Source organism: Lepidochelys olivacea (assembly GCF_965140295.1).
Source record: "Lepidochelys olivacea isolate rLepOli2 genome assembly, chromosome: 1".
Lineage (NCBI taxonomy): Eukaryota > Metazoa > Chordata > Testudines > Cheloniidae > Lepidochelys > Lepidochelys olivacea.
In genome coordinates this window covers 7,436,172-7,454,795 of record NC_140411.1, presented here as the reverse complement: position 1 = coordinate 7,454,795, position 18,624 = coordinate 7,436,172, and the positions used below count along the sequence as shown (strand labels likewise).

At 46.0% G+C, this 18,624-nt stretch overlaps 2 protein-coding genes across 2 annotated transcripts; both read right to left on the bottom strand.

The window, feature by feature from the left end:
• Positions 1–330: 330 nt before the first annotated feature.
• Positions 331–1,266, bottom strand: LOC311513713 (olfactory receptor 51G2-like; the record flags this gene model as incomplete). Its single annotated transcript, XM_084615722.1, has 1 exon — positions 331–1,266. One exon carries the CDS (start codon positions 1,264–1,266, stop codon positions 331–333), a length of 936 nt encoding a protein of 311 aa, XP_084471848.1.
• A 15,377-nt stretch (positions 1,267–16,643) lies between these two features.
• Positions 16,644–17,582, bottom strand: LOC311513387 (olfactory receptor 51G2-like; the record flags this gene model as incomplete). The annotated part of the gene is made up of 1 exon (XM_084615188.1): positions 16,644–17,582. The coding sequence occupies one exon, from the start codon at positions 17,580–17,582 to the stop codon at positions 16,644–16,646; it is 939 nt and encodes a 312-aa protein (XP_084471314.1).
• Positions 17,583–18,624: the final 1,042 nt, after the last annotated feature.

The window sequence follows — 18,624 nt, the reverse complement described above, 5'->3', positions numbered from 1 at the left end:
CACTTTTCTCTTTATTGACTATATAGACAGGAATTCTGAGAGGGGAGCAGCCACTGATAGGGCTCTTTATGGGCCAACATCCAACCAGTCCCCTGGCTCTCCATGAACACAGTCACTTTGTAAATGCTGCTGGCTGCCTTGCTCTCCATCTGCCAGTGAGCTGTCCTCCTTCACCCACCTCTGTCCTTAGACCCCACCTGAACCTCTCTCTACAGAGTAGAGCTCAGTAGCTCATGTCATCTAAGATGCAAGAGTCCAGGTTGCATTAGGCGGCCCGTGTTTTTCATCCCCTGTGTCACCAGCGCTGAAGCCAGGTGATGAACTGAACCTTCACTTGATGAACACTCTGATTATCCTCTCACGAAGGTGTTTGCTTTTCACGCTGTACACAATTGGATTAATCAGAGGTGGGACCAGCAAGTAGATGTAGCCAAGGAGAATCTGAAATAAGGGAGAAGAGCCCTTCCCAAATCTGTGTAGCACAGACAAACCAATTTCTGGAGTATAGAAGAGCAGGACAGCAGAGAAGTGGGAGACACAGGTGTTCAAGGCCCTGAGGCACTCCACGTGGGACGCAATGCTCAGCACTGCTTTGAGAATCATCACATAAGAGAGGAAGATGAGAAGTGAGTCCAAACCCACTGTTAAGAGTGTAACAACCAAGCCATAGATGCTATTGAATGTGATGTCCGAACAAGCCATCTTAATAACGTCCTGGTGCAGGCAGTAGGAATGGGAGAGGACATTAGCTCGACAATATTGGAACCGTTTTAGGAGAAAGGGAACTGGAAATGCTATGGCCAACCCTCTTAGCACAAACAGAAATCCCAGCTTGGCTATTCTCTTCCGGGTTAAGATGGAAACATATCTCAGTGGGTTACAGATTGCGACGAAGCGGTCAAAGGCCATCAGCAAGAGCATGGAGGATTCAATGAATTGAAGAGAGTGGATGAAGAATAGCTGGGCAAAACAGGCATCAAAGCTTATCTCCCTAAAGTTAAACAAGAATATGCCCAGTATCGTCGGTATTGTGGCTAACGATAAGCCAAGGTCTGTGACGGCCAACATGGAAAGGAAAATGTACATGGGCTCATGGAGGCTTGGATCTGTTTTAATAATGAACAGAATGACTGAATTTCCTAATATCGAAATAAGATACATGAAACAAAAGGGTATGGAGATCCACAGATTAACGTCTTCCTGCCCAGGTATCCCGGTGAGAAGGAACACAGTAGATTTGCATTTGGTGTCATTTACAGTTGACATAATGGACTGGGAAGGTCCAAGGAGTTTTGAACTTTCCTTCCTGCAAGGAAAAAGAACAGGAGACTAGATGATAATTAGGGAGGCATCTTTCTGGTCTCAGTGCAAGTCTAGAGACTACGAGCTCAAGGAGAATCAGCAAAAACATTGTCTTGGTTTTACATCACTGATAGGAGATAGGCACTGCCAGACTGGGTCAGACCTGCAGTCCATCTAGCCCAATATCCAGAGGCCAGTTCCAGAAGCTTCAGAAGAAAGTTAAAGGAACCCTGCAATAGGCAACTCTGAGATAATCTGCTCCTTGGGAAAGTTTCTCTCTGATGCCCCTAGCTAGACATATTTTGTGGTGTAAATCAGGAAGGTTTAGAGCCCTTCCAAGACTTTTTTCAAACAATCCTCAATACTTGGAATTGGATTTTCTGGTAACACACACAAACATCCAGTCCCTCTTTCAATCCGACTAATCCATTGCTGTCTTGTGGCTGGGAGTTCCACAGCCTGCTTGAGCACTGCGTGATTTTACAATATTGACCTTACCACAGACACCTTTCTGGCCCTCCACTTCTGAGTGGGGCCTACTGTATCATGATATATGGGTAAACATATGGGAAATTCATGGGGGAAATGGTTACTGTAAATATCTCTTCTGCATTAAAGATATTTATAAATGTGTTTCGTTGCCTCATTATATATTTTTTTCTCCATGCTTGAGAGTCCAAATTAAGCCACTTCCTCTTTGCAGCACATGGGGCAAATTCTTAGAGGTAGGATTTTAATTCAATAACATTGACTTAAACTATCACACTTCAGATTTACATGTGTGAACTGGGCTCTGTTATCTTTCCCTTAACAAGTGCTTGTGATGATATACTCAGACCCCCAAGAATCCCTCCAAGAGAAGCTGAAGTGCCTTTGCCTGAATCCAAAGAGTTCAATCATCCTACAGGCCTCTCATCATGCTCTCAGGAACTTCATCTTCTCCCCATGCAACGGTCTGTAGATATCTGGCAAGTTACAAGCTAACACAGACAGTTACTTCAGTTGGGCGGGGGAGGAGTAGGTGGCAAAGATGGGTGAATAGTGCAAAAACTGTGTTACTGTGTTTACTCTAATATCCAGCTGAGTGTGCAAGTTTCTTCAGCCATGCTCATGTAAAATGTAAGGGACATAAATTACTTACATCCACGATTACACTCCCCTTTTTTGCCCCTCAGCTCTACTCTTTGCTGAAACACAGACCAGTGGTTCTGGTCTCTCAGGACTTTTTGGAAAGTCTTATGTTCTTGCACATGTACTGCAGAGTGATTGAATGGACAACCCTGAATGTAAGTGTTATAAGCAGCTTCCGGTCAGTTACCAGGAGACAGTATCATACAACTGTTCTGCACAAAGAGTTAATAGCACAAACCCATTGCATACATAGAATCATAGAATCATAGAATATCAGGGTTGGAAGGGACCTCAGGAGGTCATCTAGTCCAACCTCCTGCTCAAAAGCAGGACCCATACCCAATTAAATCATCCCAGCCAGGGCTTTGTCCCAGCCATTCGGTCCCTAGTCTGTAGCTGTGCATTGGGTTCTTCCGTCCTAAGTGCAGGACCCTGCACTTATCCTTATTGAACCTCGTCAGATTTCTTTTGGCCCAATCCTCCAATTTGTCTAGGTCCTTCTGTATCCTATCCCTCCCCTCCAGCATATCTACCACTCCTCCCAGTTTAGTATCATCCGCAAATTTGCTGAGAGTGCAATCCACACCATCCTCCAGATCATTTATGACGATATTGAACAAAACCGGCGCCAGGACCGACACCTGGGGCACTCCACTTGATACCGGCTGCCAACTAGACATGGAGCCATTGATCACTACCCGTTGAGCCCAACAATCTAGCCAACTTTCTACCCACCTTATAGTGCATTCATCCAGCCCATACTTCCTTAACTTGCTGACAAGAATACTGTGGGAGACCGTGTCAAAAGCTTTGCTAAAGTCAAGATACAATACATCCACTGCTTTCCCTTCATCCACAGAACCAGTAATCTCATCATAGAAGGTGATTAGATTAGTCAGGCATGACCTTCCCTTGGTGAATCCATGCTGACTGTTCCTGATCACTTTCCTCTCATGCAAGTGCTTCAGGATTGATTCTTTGAGGACCTGCTCCATGATTTTTCCGGGGACTGAAGTGAGGCTTACTGGCCTGTAGTTCCCAGGATCCTCCTTCTTCCCTTTTTTAAAGATTGGCAGTACATTAGCCTTTTTCCAGTCATCCGGGACTTCCCCCGTTCACCACGAGTTTTCAAAGATAATGGCCAATGGCTCTGCAATCACAGCCGCCAGTTCCTTTAGCACTCTCGGATGCAACTCATCCGGCCCCATGGACTTGTGCACGTCCAATTTTTCTAAGTAGTCCCTAACCACCTCTTTCTCCACAGAGGGCTGGCCATCTATTCCCCATGTTTTGATGCCCAGCACAGCAGTCTGGGATCTGACCTTGTTCGTGAAGACAGAGGCAAAAAAAGCATTGAGTACATTAGCTTTTTCCACATCCTCCGTCACTAGGTTGCCTCCCTCATTCATTAAGGGGCCCACGCTTTCCTTGGCTTTCTTCTTGTTGCCAACATACCTGAAGAAACCCTTCTTGTTACTCTTAACATCTCTCGCTAGCTGCAGCTCCAGGTGCGATTTGGCCCTCCTGATATCATTCCTACATGCCTGAGCAATATTTTTATACTCTTCCCTGGCCATATGTCCAACCTTCCACTTCTCGTAAGCTTCTTTTTTATGCTTAAGATCTGCTAGGATTTCACTGTTAAGCCAAGCTGGTCGCCTGCCATATTTACTATTCTTTCGACACATCGGGATGGTTTGTCCCTGTAACCTCAACAGGGATTCCTTGAAATACAGCCAGCTCTCCTGGACTCCTTTCCCCTTCATGTTAGTCCCCCAGGGGATCCTACCCATCCGTTCCCTGAGGGAGTTGAAGTCTGCTTTCCTGAAGTCCAGGGTCCGTATCCTGCTGCTTACCTTTCTTCCCTGTGTCAGGATTCTGAACTCAACCAACTCATGGTCACTGCCTCCCAGATTCCCATCCACTTTTGCTTCCCCTACTAATGTGAAGTACTTCTATAATACTTTCTAAAGCCAAAGCCATTAAGCAGTAAAGTTACTGCTGCTCCTTCCCGTAAAGATTCGAACAACTCTGCTGCTTGCTTTAGATATACAGGCATGTCATGAATATTTGGTTAGTAATATTTGTATTACAATGAAAAAATTTGACATAACATTTACACATCCATACCTTAGCACACACACATCAACCCATTCTTTCTCTTCTGATCTTCTTTCAGAGGTGATTTCTCAGGTTGGAGTGGGACTTAAAATGTAGCATCAATGTAGAAATCATTTGGATTTCTCCTGGCTGGGATGATTTAGTTGGGGATTAGTCCTGCTTTGAGCAGGGGGTTGGACTAGATGACCTCCTGAGGTCCCTTCCAACCCTGATATTCTATAATTCTCTGTCCCTGGGTTAACAGCTGACTGGTTCTCCTTGGGTTCTGTTCTGTCAGTCTGTAGCCTGTGTCCAGAGTGGTAACAGGCATTGGGATCAGTATAGAAAATATTAATTCCCTGAGCTATCACTCTCTAGTACATAGTAACCCCAGCAGCTGTTATTGAGGCACGATGAGGGTTTGCAGGAAGTGGATTTGAAAGTCAAATGCATGAATATTCATGGAAATGAAACTTCATTTCACATGTGAAAGTAGTCTATTGCTCTCTCTCTCTCTCTCTCTCTCTCTGGCTGTCTCTATCCTGTACTCATAAAATCTGTAGTACCCAGGAATGGCATACTGTCAGACATGGAGCTGAGCTGCCATAATGTATGGACATGTTAAACCCAGTTCTGGGGATATTTGCTGTAGAGCTATATAGGGTTAACTATTGGGATGTTTATGTTATGGCTCTATTGGCTGAAACCAGTATGGCACTTCTTATTTAACAGCAGGCTGCTGGAAAACAAGCAGGAAGGGAAGCAACAGCTCAAGAAGAGCCATCGCTCAGTAACCACCTCAGGGAGGGTGAGAGACCACACTGGAGATCCAAGCTGGGAAGAGCTTGTTTCCGGGCTCCAGACACGTTACACAGCTTGTTTTGCCAGTGCTGGGAGTCTCTCCAGATGCTGGGCAGCTGTTGCTGAGAAGCTCTTCAGACTGACAGGCACAGACACCGCTGGGGAAATTTGAAGGCCCTCGGCCTGCCTGGGTCCCCATCAGAGTGGGAGGACTTGGGGTCAGAGAACTTCTTATTCTCCCATGTTACGCTTTCTTCCTGCTGTTCAGATTAAACAGTATTTTGGTTCTAGAGAGCTGACTGTTGACTTGTCTCACCACTCATCACTGACTCCCAAAGGGAAGAACCTCAGGTGCTGAACCCACTCGGACCTACTGAGCAAGCACAGTTGACCTCCGGTGTGCTGTAGCCCAGGGCCCAGTCTGAGGGTGGAGGATCCCGAATTTCCACCTCGTGAGCGTGAAGGCTACAAAGGGTCCTGGCAGGTTAGGGGGATTCCACCCCACGAGTGGGTAGGCTATGATGCTTGACATCTGGCACTCGGAGACCAGAGAGGGGGCAGAGATGCCAGTAACCCTGTAACTCTGAGGGGTATCTACGGGATAAAAAACCTGGAGCCCTCAGCCAATCAGGAAACAGAAATATGCCTTATCAGCCCTGTTACCACAGAGCAATACAGCTCTGGATTCCTGCCTTTACAATCGAGCCAGATTATAAAACCTTTTAAAATGCATTTACTCATTAAATTTCCAGGAGCAAATAAACCTGAGGCAATTTGGGAACTAGTCACTGACATTTTGTGGGGTCTCCTCTTGCTCAGCCTGGCAGGTTCGGTCCTAGAGCAAATGGCACATCTAGAAATGGGTCCTGGGTTTTTAATATTCCAAGCTCACTTTGAATCTCAGATTTATGTGTAGCATGAATAGCCCACCGAGGATCCTGGCTCCACGTAGGGGAGGGGTTCCCAAGCTACCTAGCGCTCTCTGCCCTCCAGCCCTGTCACTGAGTCACCCCGACAGCCCAGCTGTGTCCTCTGCCACTGCAGAGAACATCTGCAAATAGAAACAGCTTCCAGCCTTTCCCCTAAACTCCACATTTCAAAGATGGTGAAACCTGCCAACGTACCCAGCTCCTGCTAGAAGGGGAGCTGCTGACACCAGAGGTCTTCACATTAAAGGACAAGGAGTCATCGGAGAGGTTACATGGGCAGCAGGCAGTATCTGTTCAGATAGGGAGGCAACTCTCCTTATGAAGCATGCCGGCACAGTCCCTTGGGGCCACCTGTCCATTAGGGAACCTCAGCTGCTTGGCTTACTGTGCACCAGCTTTAACCCCTGTCACGGCCAAGGGCAAGCTTCAGGAGGCCAAATCACAGGGGACGTGTGGTGATGCTGCCCAACTAGATGGCAGCACAAACCTGGCTGCAGGCTCTGCTCCTGGAATCCGGGCTTGTCATCACTGTTTATATGGTTCTGATTAGTCACAGGGCTACCTTGGGGGTGGACAAATGGTAACGATGTTGTCACAGCTTGATCTTCCTGAAATAATAATAAATAATAATAATAATAATAAATATAGATTCAGATTTCTCCCCAGCAGCCCCCTGTCCTGCATTGCAAACCCAAGGTACAGCCAGGGAAGGAAGATTTCACAAGGCTCCCTACAGGGAAAATTCCCTCCGACTTTTCTCATAGGAGAGGTTCCTTCCCTTTTCCCTGAGGAAGAAACAGTGACCCCCAGAATACAGGGATCCCCAAAGTTAGATACAGATCTCAGTGAGCCACTGGTAGCTACCCTTCCCCAATCTCTGAACCTCCACAACTGCTCTAGGACCCTCTCCAGCTCCCGGCTAGCACAGAATCATCTCAGATGTGCTACAAGGACCTGTCTCAGTAGTCTCTGCCTGCAGGAGCTGTTGAAGTGTCATTGTACAGGGTGGCAGATGCTGCACAGAGATGGGAAGGCTGGGTAGAGTAGCTGATAGGCACAATGCCCCAGCCGCAGACTGGTTGGGAAGTTTAGACCTTTCCTTACCCAGAGTGCAGCCATACACTCCGTCAGTGCAACCTCCATTTATGTTATAAGGGAGAGGCAGATGAAAAACCTCCAATTGCTCTTGGGGACCCAGGCAGCTGCAGCTGGGCAGCATCATGGCAGCTGAGCTTTCAGAGAAAAAAATATCTGTTTTGTATGAAAAAAACTTACCCGCAAAAAATGGATGAAAAGGAAACATTTTAGTTTGGGCCAAATCTTTCACGGGGGGCGGGGACTCTCGGTTTTCCAGCCCAGCTCTAGCTCAACCCATGAGCCTCTGTCCCTCGTGCTACAGGACCACACCCCTAGGTGGCAGAACTCACCCCCCGCCCCATCAGCATCCCACACTCAGCACCCCCTGGAGTCTTCTAGGGTGGCTACGCCAGCAGAGGGAGCCCCTTGAAAAGGCTTGTCTGCAGTAGTCCCTCCATCAGTGGAACAATTTAGGATCAGAAGAACAGCCTTATTTGTTCAGACCATTGTTCCATCTAACCCAGTGTTCTGTCTTCTGACGATAGCCTGTAAAATTCTTCAGAGGGAATAAACAAAACAGGACGATTATCGAATAATCCATACGCTCTCATCTGCTCCCAGTTTCCACCAGTCAGAGGTTTAGAGACACCCAGAGGATGGGGCTGTATCCCTGACCATCTTGGCTAATAGCTATTGATAGACCTATCCTCCATCAACTTACCTAATTCTTTTTCGATCAGTTATACATTTAGCCTTCACAACATCCCTTGGCAATGTGTTCCTCAAGCTGACTGTGTGTTGTGTGAAAAAGTACTTTCTTTTGTTTGTTTTAAACCTGCTGCCTATTAACTTCATTAGTTAATGTGAAGGGGTAAATAACACTTCCTGATTCACTTTCTCCCCACCACTCATGATTAGACTTCAATCATACCCCCCCCTGCCCCCGGTCATTTCTTTTCCAAACTTAACAGTCCCAGTCTTTTTAATAAAAGGAGTACTTGTGGCACCTTAGAGACTAACAAGCTCTCCTGCTGGTAGTAGCTCACCTTACCTGATCACTCTGGTTACAGTGTGTATGGTAACACCCATTGTTTCATGTTCTCTGTGTATATAAATCTTCCACTGAATGCATCTGACAAAGTGAGCTGTAGCTCACGAAAGCTCATGCTCAAATAATTTTGTTAGTCTCTAAGGTGCCACAAGTCCTCCTTTTCTTTTTGCGAATACAGACTAACACGGCTGCTACTCTGAAACCATTCTTTTTAATCTATCTTCATATGGAAGCTGTTTCATACCCCTAAAAATGTTGATGCCCTTCTCTGTATTTTCCCATTCAAATATATGTTTTTTGAGATAGGGCAACCAAAACTTTAAACAATATTTAAGGTGTGGACATACCATGGATTTATACAGGGGCTATATGATATGTTCTGTCTCATTACCAATCCCTTTCCTAATGATTCCCAACATTCTGTCTGCTTTTTTCTCAGCCGCTGCACATTGAGTGGATGTTTTCAGAGAACTATCCACAGTGATTCCAAGATCTCTTTCTTGAGTGGGAACAATTCATTTAGACCCCACCATTGTGTCCGTGTAGGTGGGATGATGTTTCCCAACATGCGTTTCTCAGCACTTCTCAGCACTGAATTTCACCTGCCATTTTGCTTGCCCAGTCATCACATTTTGTATCATCTGCAAATTTTACCACCTCCCTCCATCCCCCTTTTTCCAGGTCATTTATGACTATGTTGAACAGCGCTGGGCCCAGTACAGATCCCTACCACTAGTTACCTCTCCCTCCCTTCTGAAAACTGACCATTTATCTAAATGGCAGGTGAAATCCTACCCTTTGTTTCCCGTCTTTTAACCAGTTGCTGAAGCAGGAGAGATGCTGTTGTGTGACATTACCCCATAACTTACCCCATATCTCCTCACTTTGCTTAAGAGCCTTTGGTGAGGGACCTTGTCAAAGGCTTTCTGAAAGTCCCAGTAGACTATATACCCTGGATCACCCTTGACCACATGTTTGTTCACCCCCTCAAATCATTTTAATAGATGGGTGAAGCATGATTTCCCTTTCAAAATCTATGTTGCTTCTACCCCAACAAATTGTGTTCATCAATGTGTCTAATTATTCTGTTCTTTACTAGAGTATCAACAAATTTGCCTGTTACTGAAGTTAGGCTTTCTGGCCTGTAATTGCTAGGAAACCCCCTGGAGCCTTGTTTAAAAATCAGAATCACATTAGCTATCTGCCAATCATCTTGTACAGAGGCTGATATAAGTGATAGTTTACATACTACACAGTTAGTAGTTCTGCAGTTTGGTATTTGAGTTCCTTCAGAACTCTTGGGTGAATCCCATCTGGTCCTGGTGATTTAATATTGTTTAATTTGTCAGTTTGTTTCAAAACCTCCTCTACTGACACCTCAGTGTGGGACAGTTCCTCACAGCTGTCACCTAAAAAGAATGACTCAGGTGTGGGAATCTCCCTCACATCCTCTGCAGTGAAGATCAAGGCAAAGAATTCATTTAGCCTCTCTGTTCCAGCCTCATCTTCCTTGAGTGCACCTTTAGCAGCTCAATCATCCAGGGGTCCCACTTATGGTTTTGTAGACTTACTGCTTCTGATGTACTTTGAAAAAAATGTTGTTAATTTTTTGTAACTTATGCTTTGGAACTGGGTAAGTATCTGGGTAAGTAACTGGGTTACTGGGCAATATCGCCCATCCCCATTCAACAAGTATGGCCAATCACCTAAAATAATCATGAGATTGATTTACAAATAATAATATTTAGAAATATACTTATGTGAGTTTCTTTTCTGTTTTCCTTTGGTTTCTGAGCCTTTCTGCAACTGAGTTTTTAAAAAGAAACTTAAGATAGCTGAAGTCTGAGATTCCCGCACAGTTACTTGATCCCAGAAGTTGGGGATTTAAGAAAGACAGGAAATGGTACAAGACTTCCAGTAAAATCCCAAGAGGTGCTGCTGCTGATCATATCTCAAGCAGAGCACCCACCTATTCGACATTGGTGAGGCCTCATCTGGAGTACTGTGTCCAGTTTTGGGCCCCACACTACAAGAAGGATGTGGATAAATTGGAGAGAGTCCAGCGAAGGGCAACAAAAATGATTAGGGGACTGGAACACATGAGTTATGAGGAGAGGCTGAGGGAGCTGGGATTGTTTAGCCTGCAGAAGAGAAGAATGAGGGGGGATTTGATAGCTGCTTTCAACTACCTGAAAGGGGGTTCCAAAGAGGATGGCTCTAGACTGTTCTCAATGGTAGCAGATGACAGAACGAGGAGTAATGGTCTCAAGTTGCAGTGGGGGAGGTTTAGATTGGATATTAGGAAAAACTTTTTCAATAAGAGGGTGGTGAAACACTGGAATGCGTTACCTAGGGAAGTGGTAGAATCTCCTTCCTTAGAGGTTTTTAAGGTCAGGCTTGACAAAGCCCTGGCTGGGATGATTTAACTGGGAATTGGTCCTGCTTTGAGCAGGGGGTTGGACTAGATGACCTTCTGGGGTCCCTTCCAACCCTGATATTCTATGATTCTATGATTCTATGAAATGAAAGCACAGAGGATCAGTTAGTGGACGTTTCTTATCACACAGTCCATCAAAGAGTGCTGTTTTAAGGAACAGGGTTACACCACAAATAACCTGACATAACAGTGACTGTCCTGCAGATTCACTGGTTCCTCAAGCACAGCTCATAGGGTCTCCTCCACCTGTTCTGGCATGAGACATGAACATGCTGGGTAAAGAAGGACATACACTTTCTTAATAGAAAGGGGTGTGACCCAAGCCCAGTTCCAAATGCCTGCAACTAGCTCACTATGGGACCCAATCAACCCACTCCCCCAGATCCAGCTACCCCAAACTTGTTGATATTGGAAGTTTGGATGCAGGGTGTGAGGTCTATCCAGTGCTAGGGTGGTTCTCAGTGCCCATGGAACAGGTGGGGGTCAAGATGAGACCGAGGGGCAGCCCAACAGGTGCGAACTTGCTGAGGGTGCAATCCACCCCATCATCCAGATCATTAATGAAGATGTTGAACAAAACCAGTCCCAAGAACCAACCCGTGGGGCACTCCACTTGATACTGGCTGACAACTAGACATCAAGTTGTTGATCACTACCCATTTGGCCTGACAGTCTAGCCAGCTTTCTATCCACCTTATAGTCCATTCATCTAGTCCATGCTTTTTCAACTTGCTGTCAAGAATACTGTGGGAGACCATATCAAAAGCTTTGCTAAACTTAAGAAATACCTCATCCACCATTTTCTCCATATTCACAGAGCCAGTTCCCTCATCATAGAAGGCAATCAGGTTGGTCAGGCATGACTTGCCCTTGGTGAATACATGCTGACTGTTTCTGATCACCTTACTCTCCTCCAAGTGCTTCAAAATTGATTCCTTGAGGACCTGCTCCATGATTTTGCCTGGGATTGAGGAGAGGCTGAATGGGGTTCTCTGGATTATCCTTCTTCACTTTTTTTAAAGTTGGGCACTATATTTTCCTTTTTCCAATTGTCTAGGACCTCCCCCAATCACCATGAGTTTTCAAAGATAACGGCCATTGGCTCTGCAATCACATCAGCCAACACCCTCAGCACCCATGGATGCATTAGAATCATAGAAAATCAGGGTTGGAAGGGACCTCAGGAGGTCATCTAGTCCAATCCCCTGCTCAAAAGCAGGACCCATCCCCAATTAAATCATCCCAGCCAGGGCTTTGTCAAGCCTGACCTTAAAAACTTCTAAGGAAGGAGATTCCACCACCTCCCTAGGCAACACATTCCAGTGTTTCACCACCCTCCTAGTGAAAAAGTTTTTCCTAATATCCAACCTAAACCTCCCCCACTGCAACTTGAGACCATTACTCCTTGTCCTGTCCTCTTCCACCACTGAGAATAGTCTAGAACCATCCTCTCTGGAACCACCTCTCAGGTAGTTGAAAGCAGCTATCAAATCCCCCCTCATTCTTCTCTTCCGCAGACTAAACAATCCCAGTTCCCTCAGCCTCTCCTCAGAAGTCATGTGTTCCAGACCCCTAATCATTTTTGTTGCCCTTCGCTGGACTCTCTCCAGTTTCTCCACATCCTTCTTGTAGTGAGGGGCCCAAAACTGGACACTGTACTCCAGATGAGGCCTCACCAATGTCGAATAGAGGGGGACGATCACGTCCCTCGATCTGCTCGCTATACACCTACTTATACATCCCAAAATGCCATTGGCCTTCTTGGCAACAAGGGCACACTGCTGACTCATATCCAGCTTCTCGTCCACTGTCACCCCTAGGTCCTTTTCTGCAGAACTGCTGCCTAGCTATTCGGTCCCTAGTCTGTAGCTGTGCATTGGGTTCTTCCGTCCTAAGTGCAGGACCCTGCACTTATCCTTATTGAACCTCATCAGGTTTCTTTTGGACCAATCCTCCAATTTGTCTAGGTCCCTCTGTATCCTATCCCTGCCCTCCAGCATATCTACCACTCCTCCTTCATTAGATTCAGACTAATGGACTTGTGCATGTCCAGCTTTTCTAAATGGTCCTTAGTATGTTCTTTCACCCCTCAGGGCTACTTACCTCCTCTCCATACTGTGCTGCCCAGTGCAGCAGTCTGGGAGCTGAGCTAGTCTGTGAAGACTGAGGCAAAGAAAGCATTGAGTACTTCAGCTTTTTCCACATCATCTGTCACTAGGTTGCCTCTCCCATTCAGTATGGGTTGCACACATTCCCTGACCTTCTTCTTCTTCTTGCTAACATACCTTTAGAAACCCTTCTTGTTTCCCTTCGTGTACCTTGCTAGCTGCAACTCCAATTGTGCTTTGGCCTTCCCGATTACACCCCTGCATGTTCCGGCAATATTTTTATACTCCTCCCTAGTAATCTGTCCAAGTTTACACTTCTTGTAGGCTTCCTTTTGTTTTTAAACTCACAGAAAATTTCACTGTTAAGCCAAGCTGGTTGCCTGCCATATTTGCTATTCTTTCTGCACATTGGGATGGTTTATTCCTGTGCCCTCAAGAAGGCTTCTGTAGCAAAGTGCTGACTCACTGCCACAGTGCCTCCTGCTGGTTATACCAGGAATTAGCTCTTCCAGCTCTGGAGCATCCTCTGCTGGCTAGTATTTCACTTGCTGCTACCTGCTTCTCCCTTTTCTCCACCACATCACTTCTGTTAGTTGTCTGAAGAAAGCCTTGTCTACCTCATCCTTCTGGTCTGGTGGTCTACAGCAGATGCCCATCACAACATCACCCTAGTTGCTATTGCCTCTAAAGAAAAATCTCAAAAGGGGTGTCATAAAAATAAAGGGAAGGGTAACCACGTTTCTGTATACATTGCTATAAAATCCCTCCTGACCAGAGGCAAAACCCTTTCACCTGTAAAGGGTTAAGAAGCTAAAGGTAACCTCGCTGGCACCTGACCAAAATGACCAATGGGGAGACAAGATACTTTCAAAGCTGGAGGCGGGGGCGGGGAGGGTCTGTCTGTCTGTGTGATGCTTTTGCCAGGAACAGATCAGGAATGCAGTCTCAGAAATTCTGTTAAGTTAGAAAGTAATCTGGCTTGAAATGCGTTAGATTTCCTTTTGTTAAATGGCTGGTAAATAAACTGTGCTGGATAGAATGTATACTCCTGTTTTTGTGTCTTTTTGTAACTTAAGGTTTTGCCTTGAGGGATTCTCTATGTTTTGAATCTGATTACCCTGTAAGGTATTTACCATTCTGATTTTACAGAGGTGATTCTTTTACCTTTTATTTAATTAAAATTCTTCTTTTAAGAACCTGATTGATTTTTCATTGTTCTTAAGATCCAAGGGTTTGGGTCTGTGTTCACCTGTACCAATTGGTGAGGATTTTTGTCAAAACTTCCCCAGGAAAGGGGGTGTAGGGCTTGGAGGGATATTTTGGGGGAAGATGTCTCCAAGTGGGCTCTTTCCCTGTTCTTTGTTTAACGCGCTTGGTGGTGGCAGCATAGGGTTCAAGGACAAGGCAAAGTTTGTACCTTGGGGACGTTTTTAACCTAAGCTGGTAAGAATAAGCTTAGGGGGTCTTTCATGCAGGTCCCCAAATCTGTACCCTAGAGTTCAGAGTGGGGAAGGAACCTTGGCAAGGGGTTTCTCCAGTTTCGTACTGGAGCTCTGAGCAATCAAACTGCTCTCTTACATATAATGCAAATACTTAGTTGCTACTTAATGGGCAACATGGGATAGCTATGTAGCTATGTCCCCCACTATTGCAGTGCCTGAGCACCTCTCAATCTGTAACATAGTTATCAGTACACCACCCCGAGCAGTAGGGCAGTGCTATTAACAACATGGGGCAGATCTCTAGGCCAGAAGGCATCATTGTGATCACCTATCACTCTATAGCACAGGCCAGAGACCTACCCTTACTTACGGCAGAGCTGTTAGAACAAAATCCTGTCTTGATTTAACAATTGTCAGTCATGGAGAATCTACCACGGCCCTTGGTAACTTGTTACAATAGTTAATTATGGTTATTGTTAAAAAAAACACCTTTGTTCCAGTCTGAATGTGTTTCGCTTCAGCTTCCAGACACTGGATCCTGTTATAACTTTTTCTGCTTTAATCATTCCCATGGGCTCTTCTCTGAACCCTCTTCAATTTATCAATACTCTAGACACCAGAGTTAGACAAAGGATTCCAGCACTGGTCACAGCAGGTCCAAATACAAAGGTAAAATGATCTCTCTGTTCCTACTGAGATTCCCCTATGTTCAGGTGTTTATGACACATCCCCAGTTTTTTCTTCCTGGATGTAAACCTTACATTGATCCATAATAAAACACATATTACTGAGGCACAAATTGAGTTGCCCAAGGTCATGGAAGAAGTCTGTGGAAGAGCCTGGAACTGAAGCCAGTTCTTCTGAGGGCCAGGCCAGCACTTTAACCCTGAATCATCCTTCCTCTCTGGGGCTAGTGGCTGGGGAGGGGCAGCTGGCAGCTCAACATGTTGAGATTACCCAGAGCAGGGTCATAGCAGGCAAGCAACTCCACATGAGCTCCCAATGTGATGCAAAAAGGTTGAATGTGACCCATCAGATGACCTAGAGCAGATAGTCATCAAGTGATCCATCCCCTGTTGCACATTCCCACCTTCTGGCAAACAGAGGCTAGAGACACCATCCATGCCCAGCCAGGCTAATAGCCATTGATGGACCTATCCTCCATGAACTAATCTAGTTCTTTTTTTACCCCAGTTGTAGTCTTTGCCTTCAGAACATCCTCTGACAAAAAGTTCCACAGATTGACTGTGGTCCACCTCTGGCTTCCAGCCTGGCCAGTGAGCACAGACTGAGGGGAAGAGGAGCAGATATGGGTGGGGTAATAGAGGGGATGGGGCTCCTGCCTTTCACCTGCTCTCGCCTTTTGAAAAGGTGGCCATCCTACACTGAGTGGGCTGGGCTGGGATAGGAGTGAGCTGTGCCTCTGTGGGGGAGCTGAGGCCTGTTTCCACCCCTTTGCATTGCTGGGGCAGCACAAACGGAGCAGCCAGGTTGGGAGCCTGGCCCTTAGTCTCTTGCCAAGACTCCTGCGTGTCAGACCCTCACTAGCACATGCAGCTCTGTTCTGGCTAGGGAGCATTGCAGTCAGATGGGGGTGAATTCAGCAGGTGTGCAGAGCCATCAGTGGGCGAGGGGCTGCCTGAATGGCTTCTCCTGGGGCTCCAGCATTAATCATGTCTCTGACATGACTCAGTCCCAAGCACCTAGCATAAGGGCATAGGGGAAGGGTGGGTGTCCGTGCTCCTTGAATGGCCTCTGTCCACACCTGGTGCGGGGCCCATAGTTCACGAAGAACCCAGAGTGCTCGGGAAGGGCCAGGATTGTGAATGCAAAGCAGCTTTGCAAATATTGTCATGGCCCTTGGATGTTTAACCAGAGACGAGACAATGACAGGCCAGGTGTAATGGGAAAGAACATCCTCATCCTTTCTCTTTATTGACTGCATTGACATAAAATCTAAGGTCACAGCAGCGACCGATACAGCTCTCAATGAGCCAAAATCGCACTGGACCCCTGGTTCTCCATGCACAGAATCACTTGGTAAACGCTGCTGCCTGGCTTGGCCTCCTTCCCCCAGTGCCCTGTCCTCCAACATCAGAGCCTCTCTGCTGGCCACAGGCCTTAGACCTTGTCTGAACCTCTGTATATAGAGAGAAGATCAGTAACGCATGTCATCTCAGGTGTAAGGGTCCAGGATGGAATAGGCAGCCTGTGATTTTTGTCTCCTGTGTCTCCAGTGCTGGAGCCTGGTGGTCAACTGAACCTTCACTTGATGAACACCCTGATTATTCTCGCACGAAGATGTCTGCTTTTCACACTGTACACAATTGGATTCATCAGGGGCGGGGCCAGCAAGTAGATGTAACCCAGGAAAATCTGAGGCAAGGGAGAGGAGCCCTTCCCAAATCTGTGTATCACAGACAGGCCAATCATTGGCGTATAGAAGAGCAAGACAGCACAGAGGTGGGAGACGCAGGTGTTCAGGGCCCTGACACGCTCCACGTGGGATGCAATGCTTAGCACTGTCTTGAGGATCATCACATAAGATAGGAGGATAAGTAGTGAGTCCAAACCCACTGTGGAGATTATTATGAACAAGCCATAGATGCTGTTGACCGTGATGTCTGAACAAGCCATCTTCATGACATCCTGGTGCAGGCAGTAGGAATGGGAGAGGACATTGGCTCGACAGTATTGGAACTGTTTCAGGAGAAAGGGGAGTGGGAATATTAAGGCCACTCCTCTTATCACAAACACCAGTCCAATCTTGGCTATTCTAGGTGGGGTTAAGATAGAAGCATATCTCAGAGGGTCACGAATTGCAACAAAGCGGTCAAAGGCCATAGACAGGAGCACAGAGGATTCAATGAATGAAAGCGAGTGGATGAAGAACAGCTGCGCTAAGCAAGCATTGAAACTGATCTCCCTAGAGTTAAACCACAATATGCCCAGTATTGTCGGTATGGTGGCTATTGATAAGCCAAGGTCTGTGACAGCCAACATGGAAAGGAAAATGTACATAGGCTCATGGAGGCTTGGATCTGTTTTTATAATGAACAGAATGACTAAATTTCCTACTAATGAAATAGCATACATTAAGCAGAAAGCGATAGAGATCCAGAGATGGATGTCTTCCTGCCCAGGTATTGCGGTGAGAAGGAACACTGCAGAGTTGAATTTGGTGTCATTTACAGCTGACATCATGGACTTGGAAGGTCCCAGGAGTTTTGAACTCTCCTTCCTGAAAGGAAAAAGAACAGGAGACTAGATGATATTTAATGAGACATTTTTCTTTTCTCAGTGCAAGTCTAGAGACTCCCAGGAGTTCAAGGAGAATCAGCAAAAACATAGTCTGGATTTACACCACAAACAGGAAAACAGGTGCTGCCAGACTGGATCAGGCCTTTAATCCATCTAGCCCAGTGGCCAGTTCCAGATTTTAGAATCATAGAACTGGAAGGGACCTCGAGGGGTCATCAAGTCCAGTCCTCTGCATGCATGCCAGGACCATTACCATCTAGACCATCCCTGACAGGTGTTTGTCTAACCTACTCTTAAAAATCTCCAATGATGGAGATTCCACAACCTCCCTAGGCAATTTATTCCAGTGCCTAACCAACCTGACAGTTAGGAATATTTTCCTAATCTCCAACCTAAGCCTCCCTTGCTGCAATTTAAGTCCATTCCTTCTTGTCCTATCATCAGAGTTTAAAGAGAGACATTTTTCTCCCTCCTCCTTGTAACCACCTTTTAGGAAGTTGAAAACTGTTATTATGTCCCCGCTCAGTCTTCTCTTTTTCAGACTAAACAGACCCACTTCTTTCAATCTTCCCTCATAGGTCATATTTTCCAGACCCCTAATCATCCTTTTTGCTTTTCTCTGGACTCTCTCCAACTTGTCCATATCTTTCCTGAAATGTGGTGCCCAGAACAGGACACAATACTCCAGTTGAGGCTTAATCAGTGCAGAGTAGAGTGGAAGAATTACTTTTCATGTCTTGCTTAGAACACTCCTACTAATACATCCCAGAATGATGTTTGCTTTTTTTGCAACAATGTTACACTGTTGACTCATATTTACCTTGTGGTTCACTAGGACCCCCAGATCCCTTTCTGCAGTACTCCTTCCTAGGCAGTCATTTCCCATTCTCTATGTGCATCTGATTGTTCCTTCCTATATGGAGTACTTTGCATTTGTCCTTATTGATGATTCAGAGGAAAGTTGAAGAAGCCCTGCAATAGACAG